The following is a 15,385-nucleotide window of genomic DNA, read 5'->3' as shown; positions in this document are numbered from 1 at the left end:
GTGACATATACTTTAAAAAACACAATTTTTATTATCTTCACATTTTCACTATGTTTTTCTAATATGATTCTACTTTTTCCCCTGACTATAATAATTGTGCTACCTTGGGTAGAATACTTATGCTTTCCATAAACATCTATTACTTCTGTTAAGATGTTTTATTTCCAAAAGATGGCAAAAATAGAAAGCATTGTCTGTATGTACATGAATAGGCAATGTATCTATGGTTGTCTTATGTTATCAACAAATTTGATGAAAGTAATTTCAATCTTGAAAAATTAGTCAGTCATTACCTATTGTACCATTAACTATTTCATAAAAATCAACGAAAAAAGCAAGATTGTACTTTTCTGGGATCCATCAAAATAAGACTCCCCTGTTTCTTAATATTTTTAAAATATGTATTAAGTATGAAGTTATTTCAACTTTTGTAAATTTCATCTTTCAATTATAATAAACCTAATATCTTAGGTGTAATAGGTATGATAATTAAGCAATGAAAATTAAAGTTGAATTAATTTACTGATGTACATTTTAAAATATTATGAAACAAGAGATCTTGCTTAAATATTTTGACTATTGAAGCTATGTAAAAATGTACATATAAGTTAAATTATTTTCTCAATAAGGAATTAATGACATTGCCTAAGGAGATGAGAACATAACATTTTCTTCGTGAAGCATTCTACCCTAAGCATTCTTCTAGTACAAAGTCTTAGCAAGTTAATTTCCTACTTCTGTCCTTTAATTTTAACAGTGAAGACATACTTCCCTAAAGTATATCTGATTTTCATGCAATCAGTTGGTAAGCATGTATTAAGCACAGTTATGTATCAGCAATATTTCAGTTCTCACCTCTAGTAGATAATAGTCTTATTACTGAAAGATACTTTGTAGAAGCCTCCAGGAAGACCTAGTTTTAAATCATCTCAACTGTGAAAATAGACTCTACCTCATAAAATCTTCTACCTTCTACACTGTCCCATTCCTGTCTTTAGCAATCTTTACTGAGACAGGTCTTTTTTTCTTTTCACTAATTGGTTCCTTCTTCCTACAATTTATTCCTGTTTCCTCTTGTCTGAGTTTCCTAAGAGAAAACATGATCATCAATAGCTTAATATAATCCATTATATGCTTAAATTCTTTTTTACACCCTCTTTTGATCTAGGCCAGGAATTCTTAACCTTTTTTATTTTTATTCTTTGGCAGGAAGATGAAGCATATGTATCTCTTCTCCAAACCATGTTTTTAAATGTATAAAATAAAATGCCTTGCATTGAAAAGAAAACTAATTATGTTGAAATACAATATATTTTTTTTTAAAAATGGAATTCATAGACTCAAGATAAAAATCCTCTGCCCTAGTAGTTAGCATAATTCTTGGTGAGGTAAGTTTTTCACTGACATATCATTTCTTAATTTTTATGTCTTTTCTCTTATTGATAACTAGAAAATCCTTAGATATCCCTTTGGGTTTATATACACATATGCATTCACAATGTTCATGTACACAAGAAAATGTAGACATATATTATATGTAATATTTCTTAAAGATAGTTTATTTCTTTTGTTGTTTCCCAAACTACATGTAAAATTTTTGGACAATCATTTTTTTGAAATTTTGAGTTCTGAATTCTTTCCCTTCTTATTCTCCTCTCCTCCTCCTCCTTAGAGAAGTCAAGCATTATAATACTGATTATCCAGTGCAGAAGATTTTCATCTCACTAACTTTCAAAAGTGTAGGGTTCAGATTAAAATATTAACACGTAAACATGTAAAGATAAAACTGAACATAAGGACAAATGAGGGAAGAATTCTTTTTCAGTTCAGTTAAATTCAGCAAGTATTTTTTTCAGTAACTACTCTGTGAGAAACACTGTGTTAAAAATACAAAATAGACAGTATTCCTCGCCCTTAATGAGTTTATATTTCTTGGTGAAAGGAAGAGTGGTAGACCATGTTCACAGATGAAAAAAATGCAGTTGATTTAAAGGGTCTCTAAAAATAGGGGGCATTAGAATGAATTTCTCATTGGAGTTGGCATGGGAGTTGAGCATTAAAGGAAATTTGAAGGAAGTTAACACATTTTAGGCACAGTAGTAATCTTCTCAGTTGAGTTGAATAGACATAATATTTGAGGCAATAACTTTGATTCAATGATTTCTTATAGTGAAGATTAAAACATATCAGGCTATATTGTTTTCATTATAGAACAATATGGCAGAACTTGGGAGTTAGGAAATCCAGGTTCTAGGCTTTCCTTCTTCATTTTCTAGCATTACCTCAAATATATCAGTTTTTTCATTTTAAAATAACACTTAAATATAAACTTTAAAATGGATATGCCCTTGCATGCAAGACTACTCAAATATAATTATACACATATAGTATAAAGTATTTTGTAAGTGAAAAATTATGAATAAAATGTACAGATTAAATATCTTTTAATATATTCCATGTATATCATGTTATTATGCAACTCAAATAGTAATAACAAGTATGATATTCCTTTACATAAATGCTTCATTGGTTCATGGATCTAGATATGCATTCATAAAGACTGTACTTGAGTATTCTTTCTATTAGCTTTTACCAAGTTCAAAAGCATGGACATTGAGACCTGTATTTCTGAGGCAAATTCATAGGGTCTTTATTAACCTTGAAAATTTGTGCCTGTGTGATTTTATGTATTAGTTTGTGACTATAGCAATTCATGCAGATCATGTCTAAAGATGTGAAAGAGCTGCTGTATGAATCAGTGGAAAGAGAATGCTCACAATGATTAAAGGGAATTTTTTGTTTTTCTTTTCCAAAAACAAATGGCAAATTCTACCATTTAAAAATTAGTTTATTATAGAATTTGTAATCTCTTGACACTTAAGACTTTGGTGAATTCATCAAAAAGGTTACCTAGTAGGCTTATTTGACTGTCTGTCATTTTCTACTGGAAAATGAAAAAACTGAATTCATGAATTTTGGCTTTCAGCCTAGTAATTTGTTTCTAACTTGGTGTTTCAGATCCTCCACACTCTATAGGGTTTTTTTTTTTTTTTTTTGCCAGAGGAGGAGGTTTTGCTAATGCTTTCAAAATAAGTAACAGGGGAAAAAAACTGAAGTGGCAACAGCAATGAAAAATCAACAGTTTCTCTGCTTGATGAAACATAATTGCATAGAAATATCCATAAAAATTGGTAACTTCTCTCCAAAATTGAGAATTAAAGCAATTCATAGAGAGCAAGATCACTGTATAGGTTGCTAATGGTGGTTCAGCAAAGGCTGTAGCTATACTTGATAATCATTTGGGTACTCTTGCTATATGGCAAGGTCTTAGTCATTCTGTAGGAAGCAAAGTATAGGCTACTCTTTGCCTTGTTGGAAATATGAAATCATCCAACTAAACTTCAAAGAATATGATGGTCCAGTAGATGTGACTGTAAAAACTTACTGTATTCCTTTAGACTAGTATTTTTATTGTTGGTTAATTTCCAGAATTAATCTTTTCTTTCACTAACATTCAATGATGTGAAACTGTACATTACCTTGTCATTTTCCTAGGTTTCTTTTGGAAACCCATATCTTTTTTTTTTGAGAAAAACATCTTTATGATGCTCCGATAATACATTGTAAATTTAAATGAAACCATCCAAATGGGGTCTTCCGTCCTTTTCAGGAACATTTTTATTAAGTGTGTCAAATCTACTCTGGGGACAGGTTTTAAATATATTTAAATCACCTAATCAACCAGACTATCTGATTTATTTGTTAGGACAACGATTAAGAGATTACTTGAATTTCTTACAGCTGGTCTCTTTGTAGTTCACTGATATAATAATGAAGTGCTAATATTGAGTATTGTTAAACAGCAGAGTTTAAGACCACCAAAGAGGAGAAAAGTACAGCTATCCTTTCCATATTGTTGGTGCTAGTGGCAGGGTACCTCGGGATCTGGAAAATCCACATAAGATGTTTTGACTCTACATCTGTACCAGAGAAGTAATCTGAATTATATTAAAAGATAAAATATGTTGAATATTTTACAATGAAATACAAATATTTTATGCATTTCTGAGTTTCTAAACTTTTTCTGTGTAATTTACTGACCCTTGCATTTCATCTACAGGTTCCACAAAATTCCCCCCCAAATTCTCATCTAATTTTTATGCCAGCCTATGATACATTGAATCTACCATATGGGAAGGGGTGATGCAGAGGGGAGTACTATTTAAAATACTAATAAGTGTCACCTAGTGTATTGAACTTATCTCTTTCTTATTACTTTTGGCATTTTATACATAACTTCTAAGAGATAGGTATAACCTTACTTTTGCCTGAAAGAACTCGGGCCATAAGAAAGCTGATAACCGCTGTATCCTTTCCTAGGAGGTAGGAGTATCCCATCCCGTATGGCCATCCTTCTTTACTTTATGTCCTCAACCAGGAATGTAAAGATGTAGTGTTGAAATTGAGAGACCCAAGAATCTTTCTCATTACATTTTTACCTAACTCCCTTTCATGTGACTAGCAATTTCAAGCTAACGGTTTTAAATTTGCAGTAGTCAGTAATGGCCTGACCTTGATCTTCCTCAGACTGACTATTAATCTCCAATGTGGCACTCACTCTGGAAAGCAATCTATAATAGATAGTATGTCATCTTGTAGGCTTCTAGGGCACCTTCATTGGCCTTTGGTAATTCCTCAATAACTTTGTCAAGGACTTTAGTAGGAGGTTATAATCAGATGAAATGCAAGAATTTCCCAGCCTTTCACATCTTGCCTAGGTATGTCATTAGCGGAAATAATATTGCAAACATCGCTACATCCCTCTGGCAGAACAAAGTGCCATTTGGGTCCCTGCAATTTCAATGATGCTTCTTTTAATATTGTAAAATATTCTAAAAAAGGTTCAATAACGTTAATGTCTCCAGAGCCAGTCAGTCCTCTTTTGAAAGAATTCCCTTTCTTTCTTTTTTCCTGTTTCACCTTTGCAGAAGGTTATGAACATAGTAAAATTTACTTTATCTAACGGTGCTTTAATGGTTAGGACTCCTCCTCCCCATTTCAGTCTCATAGAAGCATTCTTGTTAAAAGAAAAAAACTTCCATTTGCCTGACTGGCTGAGATCTTGGCTGATGCAGATTCTGTCTTTAGAAAATTACAAAGATGGATGTTGTTGAAAATTCTACAATATGAATGGATGGCATTTTCTCTTTGCTTATTGACTTGACTTATGGAGGTATGAATCAGGCAAGAGAAAAAATAATCTCCTTGTAGCTAAGAAATCTGTTGATCCATCCTACAAACTGAGAAGAGAATTGTATTGAATGTTCAGATGCTTGAAGTATGCAATAGTGCTAAAGATAACCTTCCTTTTCTTCCTTTTACATGTGTATTTTTCTTTGTTTGGGGTAGAGGGAGATATTATAGATTAGGTATGATCCAGGCAAATGTGAGACTTCAGGATTAGAACTGAAATAGCCACAGCCCATCTAAAAATTAACAAAAGGTTTATTTCACAGTACAGTTAACAAAAAGGTTTACTTATCAGGGTAAGGCAGGACATAGGATGAATTTAGTTGAGCGCTAAAGTTGAGTTGACTGTTGTTGAGTTGACAGATGTTGTCTGCTGAGAAGGTTAGGGAAGGAGCTTCTTGCTCTCCCTGCAGTGGCATTTGTGTTGAAGCTTTTGGATGCTCTGTCAATGGTTTGAGTCTTAATTTACTAGGTTATGTCTGAAGGACTTAATTCCTTTAATTCACCTAGTTGATGTGGGGCAGGGCTTCAGAATATTGTTCTTACTACACTATGTATACATATGTGTGTAATATCTTAAGTAACTCTAAAATTCTGTGGTCTTATTATCCTAAATTTCCAAATGATTCCAGGGTTTTTTTTTTTTATCAAGAAAGCATTTTGTGTGGAGTAGTATACCTGGTAAAGTTGATTTCCTTGTAGTATACCTGGTAAAGTTGATTTCAAAAAAAGGGCTCAATCCTATTTGGTTAATTCTATTTTCATTACAAATATGGGTTCTTCAATCTCCCTGCTCCCTACCATATCATCTAAGATAGAAATGACCTGGTTTGCTTATACATTTCTGGTTCTCCAATTTCTATTCTAGAGATAACAATAATGTGGAATTTTTCATGTGAAGGAATATACATTATTTATTCATTTTATTAGCCATTCCTACTAGATGAGGTAAGCTCATCATATTTCTTGTGTCACTTTATGTTGATGTCTGTGGACAAGGTGCTAGAAATTCTTTAGAAAAAAGAAACAGCATTGTGTCATTATTATTTGTACTCTGAGAAGTAGGCTTCACTTTTCACAAAAGATCAGATTTTAGGTGGTAAGGTATGGGCCAATCAAAACTGACAAAAGGGCCATGAAATACAAATAAAGATTTGTGGGATATTTAATCTAAAATCTCAGAATTTCCCAGACTAATCTAAAGCATCAGTAAGAGTCAATGCATTTAATTCCAGTTTCTTGAACTATACTTGACTAATTATTATGACTGGCTTTACCATTTACTACTTTTACATCTTATTAGTTTTGCTGATAAGTCATGTGCGTGCTGCCAAAAGCAGAGAAATAGGTTTTATCCTTTTATGCATAAAATTTTATTTTATATATTAAATTACTTTTTCCTTATTGGAATATGTATCTAATCTATGTTTTCAATTATAACTGAGGAATTCACTTTGCAATATGCCTCTATCAAACTTACTAAAGAAAGCCATCTTAATTTGAATTCAGTATAAATTGAGTATTTTCTCTGATTTCTTCACAACAGGTACACCCACTTATAACAGCTTCTATGTTTTCTGCAAAGGAGCCTGTCAAAGTGTTCAGCCAGGAAAACTCAGGGTTCGGTGCAGCACCTGTAAACAGTCAACACTGACCTTGGACCAGGTAAGGAAAGACAGTGTCCAAAATGATATTGTCTGGAAAAAACAATGTATTTTCCCCATGGAGTTTCTTTATCATAGATCACTGGCAGTAAAAGACATGTCTCTGGATTATATTCATCTCTACTTAAAATAGGCAGTTTCACCTGTTGCAAATAACTCATTTAAAACCATAGGAATTCTATTCAGATACATCTTTTTAATTTGACTAAACATAGTAATATGTAATACACATATATGTTTTTCCCTTCTTAAATGTTTATGACTGATGAATTGGACATATAAGGATATAGTTTGCAGAAGAGTACATTTCTTACCATGAAAAAGGTAACCTCTTTGGAAAACCTGATTAATATCTAAGTGTGATCACATGGGAGACTGAGTAAGAAGGATGAACTAGGTATAGGAAAGTGAGGGTTTGTAAAGATAGTAATTTTAATGGAATAATAAAGAATGTAACAACAACAGCAACAACAACAACAATAATAATAATAATAATAATAATAATAATAATGCTAGCATTTTCATATAACATTAAGGAAAATGAATCATTTTACTAATATTATCTACCATCCTAAAAACTATTATTCCCATTTTTTTACTTGAGAAAGTGAATAGAAGTTCAATGACTTTCCCAAGGTCACAGTTATTAAGCATATGAGTCTGAATTTGAACTCATGCCTTCCTGACTGCAGACCTAGTGTTCTATTTATTAAATTGAATAATTAATAAATGATATATGAATTTCTGTGACTTTTGGTGATAGATTTTCTTTATTTTTCCCCCTTGTATTTGAAAGATCATTTTAAAATACTCTAATGGGCTAAAAGGGGGAATCAAAGATGATCTAAGCTATGAACTCTTAATCCATTATTATGCAACAGTTAAATCTGGCTAATTTATGTTGAATATCATTGGCATGTAAGAAATGGAAAAATCAAAGTTATTAATATTACTATCTCATAAAGCCTATATAGATATAAATACCTGTGTATATAAATATATGCATATATACATATATACATGCGTGTACATAAACATACATGTGGAAAGAGAGATAGAGGAAAAGAGGAGGTATTTCTGCGTGGTCTACTTTGCACCATGGTTTTCAGAATATTGTGAGCAACTCATTGTTGAACTGTACAGACTTTGCCCTGAAGTAGTACATAGCCTGATATGAGTTTAGGGTATGGTTGCCATGTTTTCATGACTGTACCTTTTCATTAGCTATTTGCTGTGCCTGGAAGTTTCTCCATCCTATTCTGCCTTCTGGTTTGCCTGAATTTTTTTTATGATGCAATCTTTCTAAAAGATACCTTTCCTGGCCTTACTTCTGATAATACCACCAATTCCTCTTCATATATCTTGAAAATCTACACAATTGTTTATATATTGTCTCCCCCATAAAAATTTTATATATATATATATATATATATATATATATATATATATATATATATATATATGTAGATAGACAGACAGATGGATCAATAGATACATAGATAGATCTGCATTGTGTATATCATTAAAAATAAATATTTTTTAAATTACATTGAATTATTTTTGTTATTCTAAAAGGGTATTTGTGACATATTAGTGTAGTACTGGAGGAAAAGACCCTACCTTAAACAGTGTTAAATAGTAAAGTTTTGTACAATAGTTCCTTCATTTGTGAAAGTAAAGATTGTAGCATTGGAAAAAAACTATATTTGTACAAGAGTTCGGATCATAACTCTTCTATTTGTTGTTGTTTTGTTGTTATTATTAGACAAATCATTTTTGTTTTCAGTGTTCTTAATTTCTTTACTTGTAAAATAAAGAATTGGAATAGAAATTGTTTAAGGTTCCTTCTGGCTATAAATTTTGTGATTATAATAAATCAATAGATATTATTTTCTTTATTTTGACTCATTTTGTTTTGCATTCTTTAGATATTAGAGAGGAGGGAGAAATGGCAGTATTTTGCTTTTTGAAATTTCCAAAAGTAGTTATTTTCCCCTCACTATAAACTTTTGACAAAAGAAGGAATGGAAATGTATTTTTGGAAAACAGAATAGCATACAACATAAACTGAGTTTGAAAAAAGACATGTCTTAACTATATGAGTATGGTCTATATTCAGCTTAATGTTATATGAGACTGAAGTATTTAACATATTCATTGAGGATGCTTAGCTTTGTTAGAACATGATACTAATTGAGATGAAAGTGGGGATTACAGTTTGCAGAGCAACTGAAGCAGAGCACATCTCTGTTTTTTTATTAGACATAGCTGCCCTGATGCTATCAATAGTCTGTCTTCCATTCATTATTCATTCATTCAGCCAATATTTATTCAATTTCTACCATGTGTTAAGTATTGTGCAAGGTACTTTAGAGGGATACAAACTGAATTAGACATAATTCCTACCTTCAGGGAGCTTATTTATGGTCTATGAGATAGAATAAGATGAAACTAAATAATTCAAGGTAGGTTATGAAATTTTAATGAGATATCATACCAATACTGGGTCAGAACTGGATGTTGGGTAAGGGAGAAATGTAGACTCAGTGGAACTCATCAGTTTGGAAAATCAAAATAGAAACATGATTTGCAAATAGTGGCAAAAAGTATCATCTTTTTTGCATGAATGGCAGTAATTTCTTTTAGGACTGAGTTTTCCCATGATGATGATTATTATTAATTACTTTCCAGTATTCCAAGGAATAATATCCCAGGAACTACTCAAGTATCTGCACTGAAGGTCTTCATATATTTTTCCTCTGTTGGAAAATGTACATAGAGCAATTCCCTAACAATTTGGGCTACTTCAATGTCTGCTCCACACAAGCTATTCATAGATTTATTCCACAGTCACCACATAGTTCTAGGAATTGAGTTTTCTAGTTTTTGCCTTCTAATTCCTCAAGCTGTTCATGTGCAAATCAGATGCTGAGAAATGACACTTGGATTTATTTTACTTATCCTGAAAAAAGTACCTTTATTTGAGGCACTGATGCTGTTTCATAACTTTCTCTCATGTACTTGTTTCTACCTTTTTCCACCATCAAAATTATACATATCCAGGGGGCAGCTAGGTGGCGTAGTGGATAAAGCACCGGCCCTGGAATCAGGAGTACCTGGGTTCAAATCCAGTCTCAGACACTTAATAATTACCTATCTGTGTGGCCTTGGGCAAGCCATTTAACCCCAGTTGCCTTGCAAAAAAACTTAAAAAAAAAAAAAAAAACTTGTACATATCCAAAAGGGCTAATCTCTTCAGTGTACATTATTTCATTTGATTTGTTTAGCAACTTTCTGAAACATACTATTTACTTCCATGTTTCAGTAGATTTTTCCTCTCATTCTTGCAGGTGCTCCCTTAATGAAATTTGCAACTCACCCTTTCTTAGTCTTTATGTACCATTCTATCCATATCTTTTAATACATCCTACATAAAAGATTTACAATATTTTCATATATTGGAGAATTTTTCTCTAGGCCTTTTGACATTCTCTCATTAATAGGATATTATGAAATTCTTTGGAGATAGTAGACTGTTTTATAGCCATATAACATCACTGGGAGAATCTTCTTCAAAAGATGGATTTTTATGGTTGGGAGCAGCTTGGAATCCTTTGGGAAACTATTAAATACACCTGCTGTCTTCTTCCTCTTTAATTCTAAGGTTAGCTCACTGTTCATCCCTCCTGCTTATTTGAAGTAGATGGACTGAATTATTAACTCATTAATATTAGTTCATTCAGCTACATGATATTCACTATCTAGCACTTCTTGATTCATGTATAAAAATACATACTGTAATTATGTGACCAATATCTTATGTATGTTGGATGTATCCCACTAAAGAGGACTTGTGATATTTTAACACAGTTAACATAATGTCATCCGCCAATTTGATTTACTGGAAGCCTCCACTATCTTTTTATGGACCCCAGAACTCTGGTGGTGTCCAACATCTTTGTTGTATATGTCTCTTTTATGCTTTGATCTATATTGCTAATAAGATCCTTATAAGGTGGTTAATGTGCTAGGTATCCAAAATGGTCTCAGTATTAACAATTGTGTGACTCCAAGCAAGTCATTTATGGCTCTGTTTCCTCTAATTTAGATAATAAGCAACATCTACTTTGAAGGGTTATTGTGGAGGTCAGATGAAATATTTGTCAGATATAAACACAGTGTGTCACCTTGAAGGGGTTTAATAAATGCTTGTGTCTTTCCCTTGAACAGTTATTACTTTGGTCACATGGAGCAAAGATTCTTGTCAATTCAAAAATCCCTTTGTGTGTGTGTGTGTGTGTGTGTGTGTGTGTGTGTGTGTGTGTGTGTATACATATATATGGATAAAAATTCACATTTTACGAATAGAGAAACTGAGACTCTCAGCTACCTTACACCTAAACTTTCTAACCTGTGCTTTTTCCTTACACCATTGTGCCAGATTAGTTCATCTCACAGCCTTTTATCTTTTTTAATAGTATGTGAGATTTCCCATAAAAAGCAAAACCCATTTTCTTCAGAAAGGGGACAGAGTTCTAAACCTAAGGGGTTGTCTCTGCTAAACCAAGACTGACCCTATTCAACATCATTTTTGCCTTTACTTAGATTGTTAGACTTTGGTAGAAGTAGAGGAGAGAGAATTATTGCCTCCTAGAAGTTTGGCTGATTTTTTCTCACAATCACTCTAATTACTTTATCTCAAAAAGAACTTTATCTTTGCCACTCTAATGAGATACTGTGCCAGGGAATAATATTAAAGCTAAAAGGTTTCTGATGAGAAATGAGGCAATAAATAGAAAAAGATGTAAAGTGCCTAGTATGATGGATTTTATTTGAAATGGGCTTATAGATTGGGAACAATTTATGTGGCGAATGATGGTAAGAAATATAGCTTAAATATATAATCGTTCCCAAAACTTAATATTTGTTGCAGATTAATTGTTGGTCAGAGGAGTCAGCTTGATTCTTTTAATAACAAAACTTACTCTCACATTTGTGTAATAAAATTTTATCTTTTTAAAGCCCTGGACAATTAGTTGCTTAAGTGTTGCTAAACTCACCATTCTGCTTTAATGTAAAAATTTATATTTCTTAAATTTATGTAGTTTCCTGTCTTATCCAATAGGTTTGATCTTTAGATGCTTCAGATGTTTCTAAGTTGCCAATAATATTTTACCATTTGGCAGCTCTCTCCATACTTATGAATTTGGGTCTTATATGAATACATTAAATAAATTAAAAGAAGATTGTGGAGTCATAGTTTATATACACACACACACACACACATCAGTGACAAACAGGGAGACAAACTTTTCCCTCATATGCTTGTGTCTATCTTTCATTAAGTAGAGAAAAGACCATTGGCAGCCCCTGTCTGCTCTCTAAATAAACAAATATATTTCCTTGTTTATTGGATTGATTTAAGTAAATCCTTTTGAGAAACATAGATTATCTCACATTCCAGGGTTCTATGGTCTCATCCATTTTTTCAAGAGAAAAACCATTTCATACTTTCTTATATTCTTTTGGGCAATAAGATTCCTAGGTACTTCAGGAAGAAGCACCCCCGTATCTGATGGCGAGGAAAATCTCTATTTTCCATTCCCTCACTTTAGCCTTCCCCTTTCCTGTCTCTTTTTCCTTCTAGTCTTTCCTTTCCCCCTTTTTGTCTCTAGCCCCTTCCATGTCATCTTTCTTCTGTTCAGATCAATTTGCTGATCTGGGAGGATGGATGATTCGTTTTGCAGGCTCCACCATTTACTTGATAAACCTTCCTTATCTCCAAATATACACCTGTAACCACTAATCCCTAGAGTTCCCTGGAACCTTCCTCCTAAGCAACCTGTTCCTTTATGTTCATGTCTTCAAGGACATTGACTCTAGCTCTCTTGCTTCTGATACTAAGCATGTCCATAACATTTTTATTCAAATGAAAGCTTAAAATCCAGAACTGAGGACCCACCTTTGTCTCTTGGTGTTCAGAAATTATATTGATGAAAATTAAATCTCTTCAAACAGCATAAAATGTTGTGTCTCTCTACTAACACCCTTTTACTGATGCTGCAGCTACTGTAATTTCTAGTTGCTTTCATTTATATAGAATTTTAAGGCCCAAGAAGTATGTTACAAATACACTCCAATTTATTCCTTAAAAATCTTTTGAGTGGTAGGTGCTGTTATTCTCTTCATTCTACCTAATGTTCTATATTCCATTCACCTACCTACTTTACTCTAATATTAAGCTCAGTGAATGATAAGCTCTAAGCTTCTGTAAGAATGGTGACTGGAACCCGGAGCTATAGTTTTGAATATTCTGAAAATCAGAATGACTATTCTAAGGCTAAGAACTCCTTTCATTCATTCATTCACTTATTCATTAATTAACTTATTTATTCATTCACTGCAGGTTTGGAATGCTCACCTCCCCCCAAAAAAATCCCAGGGTTGCAGTTGTGTCCACATCAATATTTTAGCCACACTCTCCACCAGCATTTCCAGAGTGAGTAGCAGAATGCCCAAGGTAAAATCCATTGTTTGAGAAAATAAAAACTGATATGGAAGATTAGGTCTGTCTCCTCTGAGAGCATCTACCTTCTGATCAACAATACCAGTGGCAGGAAGTGGTAGTGAAACTACTTGTATTCTTGAACATCAGGGGATTTGATGTTAATTTTGCTATCCTGTCAATTAAACCACCTGCACATCTCCTGAAGGCATAAGATAGGAGCTGCAATTAAAATGATCTGTTATGGTCTTCATCCACCTGGGAGCTGCCTTGCACTAAAAATGATCACTGCAATGATCACCAGTGCTACCTGTCTTGATAGTAGCTGTGTGTGTATATGTGTGTGTGTGTGTGTGTGTGTTTTAACATTAACTATTAAAAATCTTCAACCAAGAGAACACTGTACACAACAACATTGTGAGATGATCAATCCTGATGGAAGCAACTCCCCTCAGTAGTTCAGAGAGCTTGGATAACCCTATTAGACCATCTCTGGACAATGTTAACCACATCCAGAGAAAGAAAAAGAAAACAAAACAAAAAAGAAAATAACCCTTCAGAATCTGAGGAGCACTCTAATCACTTTTAAAAAAATCTCTTATTAATTTCTTCCTTTAAATCCTAATTCCTCATACCAAGAATGACTAACCTATAAAGATGCTTAATGCAAACGTGGAAATACAATATTAACCTGACTGTTTGGTGCTGAGGGGAGGGGGTTGGGAAGGGAGGGTGGAAAGAAATTTTGTAACTTAGAAATATGCATTTCATTAAATATTAACTTTAATATTAATTTTTAACATTAATATTAACTTTCATTAAAAAAGAATTAAAAAATTGAGTTCTGAATTATCTTCCTCTCTCAAGCCCTTCCCACACCTATTGAGAAGACAAGAAATATGTTATGAATTATACACATGAAGTCATGCAAAACATTTCCATAGTCATCTGACACCCCCCAAAACAAGAAAAAGTAACAAAATAAAATAATATACTTCAGTCTTTACTCAAGAGTCATCATTTCTGTCTCTGAAGGTTGATAACATTTTTAGCATGATTTGATTAGAAGATAAATGTCAATTTTTTTGTCTTGGTTTAGGTGTTCATAACAATGACTCATAAGTTGGGTAATGTTAGCGACATGTGGTATCTTGGAAGCCCAATTACCCTAAGGCTTCTTGTAATCATTTGCTTTCAATTGGCATGAGCATATGCATTCTTTTACTTGCTGATATCTTAGCCACTAGTTCAAGAGAACTGCAGTTTGTCACAAAATCACAGAATTTCCGAACTGGAGAGTTCTTGAAGTTCATCTAGTCCAATTTATATTTATGCTTGCATCCCCTCTACATATTCACCAATGAATGGTGATCCAATATCTTTTTGAAAACTTTGAGGTAGGAAGAATACAGTCTCCTTTTGAAACTCATTACACTTTTTAGAAGACTTTAAGCTGAAATATCTTTCCACAATTTTGGTTCTATGTTCTTTGTTTTATCCTCAGGGACCAGGTTGAAGTCTAAACTCTCTTCCAAGCAAAAGCTTTTCAAATATTTATTATACATTTCTTTTTTAATTTTTTTTTAATTATTTAAGGCAGAGGAGTTGAGGGTGACTTGCCCAAGGTTACCCAGCTAGGAATTATTAAGTGTCTGAGGTCACATTTGAACTCAGCTCCACTGACTCAGTGCTGGTGCTCTATTTGACCTCAGCTCCACTGACTCAGTGCTGGTGCTCTATTCACTGGGCCACCTAGCTGCCCCTCATCTTTGTCTTCAAATCTTATCAAGTCTAAACACATCCAGTTCCTTTTCATTGGTCTTCTATGGCTTCCTCTCTCATTCTCTTACCATCCCAGTGTTGCTTTTTTCTGGGTGCATTTCATCCTTCAAAGATATGCCTAATTTCTCACTAGTATACTAGCTCTAGTATTTCAAGTATAATCTGGCCAAACAGAGTACAACAG

At 33.1% G+C, this 15,385-nt stretch overlaps 1 protein-coding gene across 4 annotated transcripts in view; it reads left to right on the top strand.

Moving 5' to 3' along the window:
- The window catches only part of PRKN (parkin RBR E3 ubiquitin protein ligase), a 2,033,074-nt gene that overhangs the window by 746,506 nt on the left and 1,271,183 nt on the right, over nucleotides 1-15,385 (top strand). For all 4 annotated transcript variants that reach the window (XM_074187997.1, XM_074187995.1, XM_074187996.1 and 1 more), the window contains one exon: nucleotides 6,797-6,915. In XM_074187997.1, the coding sequence (XP_074044098.1) occupies nucleotides 6,797-6,915 (119 nt within the window). The remainder of the gene's footprint in view (nucleotides 1-6,796; nucleotides 6,916-15,385) is intronic.

This window comes from Macrotis lagotis, chromosome 5 (genome assembly GCF_037893015.1).
Source record: "Macrotis lagotis isolate mMagLag1 chromosome 5, bilby.v1.9.chrom.fasta, whole genome shotgun sequence".
Classification (NCBI taxonomy): Eukaryota; Metazoa; Chordata; class Mammalia; order Peramelemorphia; family Peramelidae; genus Macrotis; species Macrotis lagotis.
Note: the sequence above shows the minus strand (reverse complement) of the source record. Positions and strands in the feature narration are given on the sequence as shown.